This window comes from Boleophthalmus pectinirostris, unplaced genomic scaffold, assembly GCF_026225935.1.
Source record: "Boleophthalmus pectinirostris isolate CB_2022bp ecotype Guang Dong unplaced genomic scaffold, ASM2622593v1 HiC_scaffold_16, whole genome shotgun sequence".
In the NCBI taxonomy this organism is placed as follows: Eukaryota; Metazoa; Chordata; class Actinopteri; order Gobiiformes; family Gobiidae; genus Boleophthalmus; species Boleophthalmus pectinirostris.
The window spans coordinates 15,236,992-15,244,862 of NW_026571095.1; the positions used below are offsets into that span (position 1 = coordinate 15,236,992).

Sequence of the window (7,871 nt, forward strand, 5' to 3'; positions counted from 1 at the left end):
CAGATTTTAACAAAATGCATGCAATAGTCTTTACCCTTATAAGACAAATTGTAAATAGACTAGGCATTTTTTCTTCAGGGCCCAGGGAAATTAAACACTAATACAGTGAACAGTGACTATCCATGACTGAGAAGGCAATGTTTTTGGTGATCTTTAGTTGGTGAAAAAGAACCCAGGACGCTCCTTAAGGACAGATCTTTGAGGCCATGGCATGGTTTTCAGTAACCCTAACTGAGGGCTAGAAAGCAAATAACTTCATGGGGTGGGGGGGAAATGGGAACTTTGAAGGATGTGAGCAAAGCAAAAGTAGAATTACCTCACGAGCATTGGCCTACTATCCACTTTTGATATAGGCAAGAGCAGCTTTCATCTCTGAGCAGCACAAGTTGGTAGGCGCAACAGTTCACACTCCCAAGGACTTGTAGGATTTTGACGTAGAATTCTTGGATGTAATGAAGCATTAACATGACTAAACAATCTCATTTTTCAGTGTAGCAATGGTCAAATAATCTAGAGCAACCGTACAATTTACTTTGAGAATTACTTAAAATTGGATATATAAAATTTACCTTAACATAATTTAACATTTTGAGAAGGGCAGAGCAAAGTAAAGCCCAGGGTAGTAGTATCGAAAGCCAGAGAATAAGTAATTTTCCACAGTCTTTAATAGGCTCCATGAAGCCAAACTGACAAAATAGATAATACAAAGAACATAAAGTACAAAACTGTTCCCGATTGAGACTACTTTGAGGAAACGAAGTTACATTTTTCGATCACTTTAAACAAGATTCATCCATTAACAGCACATTTAAAAATTCAAATGTTGAGCAGAGCACAGGAGATACCTTGGGCAAACTGTGGCATGGTGCAATTTGCAACTTCATGACAGCCGGCCACTTCGGATGAGTAGTTCACCAGTCTGAAAGGAATTCACTTTTTGGGAAAATTGAACATATGGGAGTCTCAACTGCCTAGGTTCTCAGGAAAAAAAAATCTGGCATAAAAACCCTAAAGTCCATTTTAGGTGTTGATTCTTTCTCGAATGTTTTAAAAACAGGACGGACATGTTAGATTCCCCAAAAATATAAGACTTATGTTTAACCTGCTGGACCAGTAGTCAACAGCAACAAAAGTAGGCATTAAAGTAATGGGTTGAGTCCGAGGAACCTCGTAACTATCTGATAAAGTGTTCAAACTTTTCCATATAATCACAGGTGTTTCTTTAGGAGGAATGGTGCCTAATCAAAAACACTGGACAAATTACCATGTAGAAGATCATTAAAACATGGTTCATTTGGCCACGCAAGTCATTAAAACATGGTTCGTTCTGGAATGACCAGTATATGGCTTCAATGTTAAGATGCTTTAACAATAACAGAACTACAAACTAAGGTGAGCAATAACATGTAGACATTTTTTTCTTGAGGAGCGCATCTTTGCAATACAGCCAGCCAAGTGATGATCTTGAATCAGGGAGATGTTTAGTCCTGACCAGCTGAGGATAAGAAGTGGGCACAAGTAAAGACACTGAATTTCCATACTAGTTTACAACAATCCACTGTACCCATAGTCAAAAACCATCCCTAACTTGGTAGTGAGCAATATCAAGGCAAAACTGCTTCCAGCAGCTTTCTAGCCTTTTATCCATCAAAGAGCAATTGGACGACATTTTGACCCTATGAATTTCTACACCAGTTGAGGCGACAAGTTTCTGGGCAACTAAATCCAACTGAAAGCTAAAAATGACCACCACTCACATAACAGGTAAAAGCAGGGATGTTTTGAAATCTATTTTGATTTACAGCCTCAACATAAGAGCACTTTGCTAGTTTGTTAAAATACTTACTATAACTGTCATATCCATCCCGGTATGATCCAGCACGTTCTCCATAACCTCCCTGCCCCCTAACCATTGGGTAAAAAGGGAGAAAAAGGAATAAGTACTCCAATGTGTAACATGTAAACGATCAGGCCAAAAACATACCTATTTTCCCTGTAGCTACCTCCAGAAGAGTAGCCACCGCCTCCACCGCTCCTGTATCCACTGCCAAAGCTCCTCTCGCCACCACCAAAGCCCCTGTCTCCGTAGCTTCTGTCGCTATAGCTTCTGTCGCCATATCCGCCACCTTGAGGGAATCGTTTATGAGCACAAGGGAAATATGGCAACACGTTGCATGCAGTTCAACTGCTACCTCTCGAGAAACCACGACCTCTTCCACGTGAGCCACTGTTGAATCGTCCTCCTCCACGAGGTCCAGAACCGTATTGACTTCCTCCCCTGGATCGACTGCCCTTTCCAGCTTCATCTACACGTATTGCTCTGCCATCAAGGGTCTAAAAGAGGGCAAAAAACCTTTCAGTTATTGACAAGTCCTTTAAGTATTAAACACTGCAACATTAAAGACAAATTGTGAAATAAAAAAAACTTTGCATTTACCTTCCCGTTCATAGCGTCCAGCGCATCTTTCGCATCTTCAGCATTGTCGTATTTTACAAAGCCGAAACCGCGGGACCTTCCAGTTTCTCTGTCTCTGATAACATCGACTTTAAAGAGGGAAAATAAAATATGCTGTCAATACTATTCAAGTTCCACTGAAATTGACCGCCCACGCATACGCAACCTAAAATGGAGGCACCTACCCTTCTCAATGGTTCCGTATTTCCCGAAGGCCGCAGCCAGTGTATCCTCATTTGTGTCGAAGCTCAGGCCTCCGATGAAGAGTTTTCCTTCGTCAGACATCTTTAAACTTTAAAAAAGTAAACAAGATGATTAATAGAGTGCGCTATCCCACTCAACATTACTGATTCAACATTGCCAGTGTAAAAAGGTGCGCCATAAAAAGTAGGTCAGTAGGTCTACAGCCCGAATTACCGAAATCTTGTAGCTGAGATTAAAAACAAACAAACACCAAAGATTATTTCATGGTTTTGTATCGTGTGTGCATAAAAGTAATTGAACTACAGAATTTTAAATGTCTTATTGAGTCGAGGCCTCGAGTCTCCACGCGTTTAGCATGTGGCTAACTTGTTAGCTTTTTATCTCAGCGCCATTTTAATTCGAGCATCCCTTTCTCTCGTCTGGAAGGTCGGTAAGCTCAGTCAAAGACAAACGAAGGACCAATGCTGAACAATATTGTTATTATGATTACAATAAATGCTTTCTGATCATTGACTCGAGCATTGACAATACTTTAAAAAAAAATATATATATATATATATACTTAATAAATATTTCTTAAAACTAACACCTAAACGGCATTGGAAAAAAGTATTGCCCCATAAACTATTAAGTTATTGCAAACAATATCAATAAAACGTAAAACACAAAGAAAAGTAACGCTGCATACCTTTGCTATAGCGGTGTAGATCTGCACGCGAGTAGGACCGGGAGTGGAACTGGGGTCGAGCGCACGAGTCGCTGCAGCTTTTAAACCCGCGCTCTTCTTTGTCTCTTCCGTCATTGAGTCCATAGCGCCGCTTACTGGAGAAAGTGTATTGCAATATGTGCACCACATTGTAGCATCAACATTTTTATCCTAAAAAAAAAAAAAAAAATTATCCTGATTCCGAGGGTAAGGATACACTGTATATATTGTAACCTATATGGTAAGGGCGGTTGTTGTCCAGCTGGTGACAGTCTTTTTCGATGCATCAAACAGGCGGACATGTGTACCAAATGTTTTATGTTTATGCCTTCTTAGCTTGTCCTGATATTTACATTTTACAAGTTTTTATGTGTGTGTGTTTTTTTAAACAAATGAAAACGCGATGGCTATCAACAAAGAATAGCCACAACAGGCAATGTTTCATGGCTATGGTGGACTGTGAGTAAAAGTGAAAAAGTAAAAGGATCTCATCTTCATCTTGACCCGTGTTAAAGGAGCACAATGGTCCCCGTGGGGGAGGGTCACATCTGTTGTGTGGAGCATTCTACTTCTGTAGGGAAAGACATCTGGTCTATGTGTGGAGCATTCTACTCGAATTAGAAAAGTTTTTTTTTTTTTTTTTAACAAACGCTTAAACCCATTTTCATTTTATGGGCGAAATAGAAAAAATCTAATCAAGTCAAGTATGTAATGCTTTTTTTTTTAACGGCTCAGTAATTAGTTTCTTTCTTTCTGTTGCATTGATATGATATAGGCAAAAAAATTTGCGACCTTACTGGTTCATCTGTACAAGAGGAAATGTTGGCCGAAGCCCCCTTGTGGACGCAGGGTGCTCCTGCTACGAGGATCGTGGGGGTCTGCATAGAGATGACCAGGCGAGAACGATTGTTTTTTCTGCTTAACTTACTGTCATTGGATCATGCAATGTTAATTATATTGTTAGCACATATCAGTATCTTTGACATATCATATCATATAAATATGAAATTGACTTTTGTCCTCAGCCCAAACAGTTTCTGTTAAACTGCTCAAAGGGTCGCATCCGTTGAGAGTAGCTCAAACTGTTCAAAGTAACCTCAAGTTACTTTAAACATGCAGACTAAGCATTTTGCATTTCTATACGGAGAGATTCTCTTGCCTGAGGCAAGTCTCCCCACATCTAATACTTAGTCTCAGATGAAACATGACTTAAATAATTTATTCAAATAAAAATAAAAATATGCAACAATTTACATTATTGCATAAATAGGCCTACAACCACAGACTGTAGACTGCATATATTCTATATACAGCCTATGTCTACAACTACATTGTTGATAATTCGGTTATAATTTGGCTAGATAACAAAGCTCACTAAACAATACTGCAAGGGTCTAATGCACATTTTGTTGTAGTTTTGGTGGTCTATAGGTAAATGGCACAAATGGGCTCATTCTCCTAATGATTCGCATTAGTTTACAGGCCTATACAGTTTGTGGTCTACAGCCACAGAACTGGCTGAGGGACAGAGATGCCGCTAATATGTGTCTACTCACTCCAGCTAAAAATAGGAATACCCACCACAGCTTTGCTTCAGAGATTGCGTCACTCCCCTATTCTCTCCCTTCTTTCGGCAACCTAACCATTAACCAGCGTATCATTGGAAGTACCTGGCGAGGGCTATTGTTCTTCGTCGGTTTCTTCTTTTTATTAGTAGTATTATTATTTTTATTATTGAATCGCATTTTTGACCCCCTGTACATGGACGAAAAGTCCCCAAACCGAGTATCAGATCGATCGGCCCGGCGAAAAATTCGATAAAATGGGCATCGTGACAATGCCTAAGGCACCATCACACAACAGCGCCCCCTTGAAAATGCACATTTTAAAATGAATGGGAGGCTGAGACGCATATTTTGGTGTAGGTTCACGAAATTCAGAACAGTGATACAACTCAAGGAGACAAACAAAAAAGCCAATCATTGTGCACCCCTATGACGAACAGGAAGTCGGCCATATCGGATCAAACATTCGCCACCGTTTTGACTTGGGTGTCTACAAAAAGATTCAAATCCCCGGGGTTTGGTCCAAATTAGCTCAGATTTGACATGTCACATCTACAGACATAAACTCACAGAAATCTTCAACTTTTTTTGGAATACTCCTTACGGTTTGACCGTAGCACGCCGGCAAAAAACACCTTCATTTTCTGTTTCTTCGGTGACCTGTCACGGCCATAGGCATTGTCCTAGAGAGCTCAAATTCAAATCACAATTGCGTGATCCAGGCCTGAATGTGATGAAATATGAAATCTAATAAAAATGAACTCTATAGCGCCCCCTAGCATAGACGTGAAACGTCAACATTATCGGATTTGTACCAAATTCGGGGATTAAATTCTATACATGATTACAAGCAAAAAAGTCTATTACGGACATGGTGCATTTTTCACGGTTGGCCAGTAGGGGCGCAAAGACTCCCCCCAAAAATAGTAAAAAAATTATTACACCCACAGGCTTAGGCCGATTGTGCTGAAATTTGAATCACTAATACATGATCACGGCCTGATTATAATACACTATAAAACATATGAAAAGTGAACTCTGTAGCGCCCCCTTGCATAGACGTGAAACATCAACATTATCGGATTTGTACCAAATTGAGGGATTAAATTCTATGCACGATAACAAGTCAAAAAGTCTATTTTGGACATGAGGCATTTTTCATGGTTGACCAGTAGGGGCGCAAGGACTCCCCCTAAAAATATATATATAAAAAAAAAAAGATTACACACACAGGTTTAGTCCGATCGTGCTGAAATCTGAATCACTAATGCGTGAGTTTGGTCTGAATATAATACACTATAAAGTATATGAAAAGTGAACACTATAGCGCCCCCTAGCATAGACATGAAACGTCAACATTATCGGATTTGTACCAAAGGCGCAAAGACTCCTACAAATATTTAAAGGTGCATTATGTAATGTGTCTAGGCGAGGGCCATCATTTAATTTTCCTCTGCTGTTTGTTTTTCAGTCCAGTAACGTTGTGTTTGCATAACAGCTTTAATTTTCGTTTGCATTTTTCATGGCCATTATGCATCAATTCTACCCCCATTCTTGACAATTGCCTGTCCATTCAGCACTTATATAGAACTAGAGGGATGCCGTTTTACATTCTGTGCAGGTTGTTGTCGAGAACACGTCCAAAGGATGTCCTTCTCCTCTCCAGTGCGTGCACAGACGCACTTCTGACGTCAACCATAGCACCCCTCCAGTACTGTACTCTGTGCTCTGGTTACACCCCACTCACTGCAATGTTAAATATGGAAACTGCTCTTTAAAAAAAATAATAATAATGATAACATCAGAAAATAGGCCTATATTGAAAGTGAATGTATGCTATTTTAAATCTGCACACAATTAAATACAGGTTAAAAAAATTTCTTGAACACCGATTGAGTCAATGGCTAAATGTAGGCCTACATTTATAACATGCCATGATACTGCACCTAAAGTCTATCTGATAGCCATATTTTGATATTCACATCATGTGCATGGTTAAAATATATTGGGAATGCATAACCTTTCACATATCTGCAGAGGACAACGGAATATTGACATTATTTCAGTACAACACTGACACCTTTCGGTAAAATTAAGCATTGCACAGATGTTCCAGCGCTTTTTAGAAGCCCGCAGCAGCTTCCATGGTAACACAGATGAAGATCCCTGTACAACTACTGCTGCCCTGTAACATGTTCCAATCAGCCAATCAGATTATAGAAAGTCCCATTCATGAAGATATGAATGAAAAAGGGCTGTCCCCCCCCCACACATCATCATCACCGCCATTATATTCCACACAGTGCGTGCAAAGAGGGTCACGTGACGCGGCGGGAACAAGGCGATGGGATGTGGGAGTGTCTAACGCGTGTGGGTTCATTCATAACTCGAGTCTTTATTTGGAGCATAAATTAAAGTATGCAGGGTATCTATATGCTGCTTGAAATGGATTCTACCACTGGATAATAACCTTGATTTTCCCATCAATTCTTTCACACATAGCCTATCCAGGTAGGTCCCTCTGTCTTTATTCACTGTTATACTATTTTATTATGTAAGATGTGAGAAAGCTGATACAGCTGACTGTGCATTAACGTCTGCGAAATGGCGCGTGCCGTGCGGAAAAGTGGGAGACACGCAGGGCTGACTCTAATTTATAGCCCCGCAGGTTGAGAACATCAAGCGATGCAGGACACCCTTGGTTTTCTGTGACTTTCTGGAGGAGAGGGAAGATGCTTCTGTAGCGAAGCGCCGCCAGCTGCCGCGCGTCGGAGCTCTGAACTGTGCGCACAGCAAAGCGGAGAAGCAGCCTCTACATCGCGCTACACAGACCGTAAGACACGCGCATCTGGACCAGCAACATCCAGTCACACGCTTAGGAAGCAGTATTCCTTCATGTCCTTGTGTAGGCTATATGCCATCAGCGCGTTATATATCGGGA

General features: G+C 40.5%; 1 protein-coding gene across 2 annotated transcripts; it reads right to left on the reverse strand.

The window, feature by feature from the left end:
- Window positions 1–647: 647 nt before the first annotated feature.
- cirbpa (cold inducible RNA binding protein a) lies at window positions 648–3,502 on the reverse strand. Of its 2 annotated transcripts, none has more exons than XM_020922257.2 (7): window positions 3,348–3,502; window positions 2,641–2,747; window positions 2,438–2,544; window positions 2,211–2,334; window positions 1,985–2,126; window positions 1,847–1,905; window positions 648–1,495 (listed from the first exon to the last, which is right to left on the reverse strand). In XM_020922257.2, exons 2-7 carry the CDS (start codon window positions 2,738–2,740, stop codon window positions 1,482–1,484), a joined length of 546 nt encoding a protein of 181 aa, XP_020777916.1. In that variant the 5' UTR covers window positions 2,741–2,747; window positions 3,348–3,502; the 3' UTR covers window positions 648–1,481. The 2 variants fall into 2 exon arrangements, with proteins under 2 accessions (XP_020777916.1, XP_020777900.1); XM_020922241.2 differs by having other exon boundaries at window positions 2,193–2,334.
- Between the last annotated feature and the right edge of the window lie 4,369 nt (window positions 3,503–7,871).

What these genes read in the sequence shown, in the direction of transcription:
- cirbpa (XM_020922241.2), bottom strand. Translation starts at nt 2,740, where the DNA reads ATGTCTGACGAAGGAAAACTCTTCATCGGAGGCCTGAGCTTCGACACA. An exon ending in AGGTCGTGGTTTCTCGAGAG is followed by an intron (nt 2,127 to 2,192) that starts GTAGCAGTTGAA and finishes GATTCCCTCAAG; the next exon opens with GTGGCGGATATGGCGACAGA. An exon ending in GGTAGCTACAGGGAAAATAG is followed by an intron (nt 1,906 to 1,984) that starts GTATGTTTTTGG and finishes CCCAATGGTTAG; the next exon opens with GGGGCAGGGAGGTTATGGAG.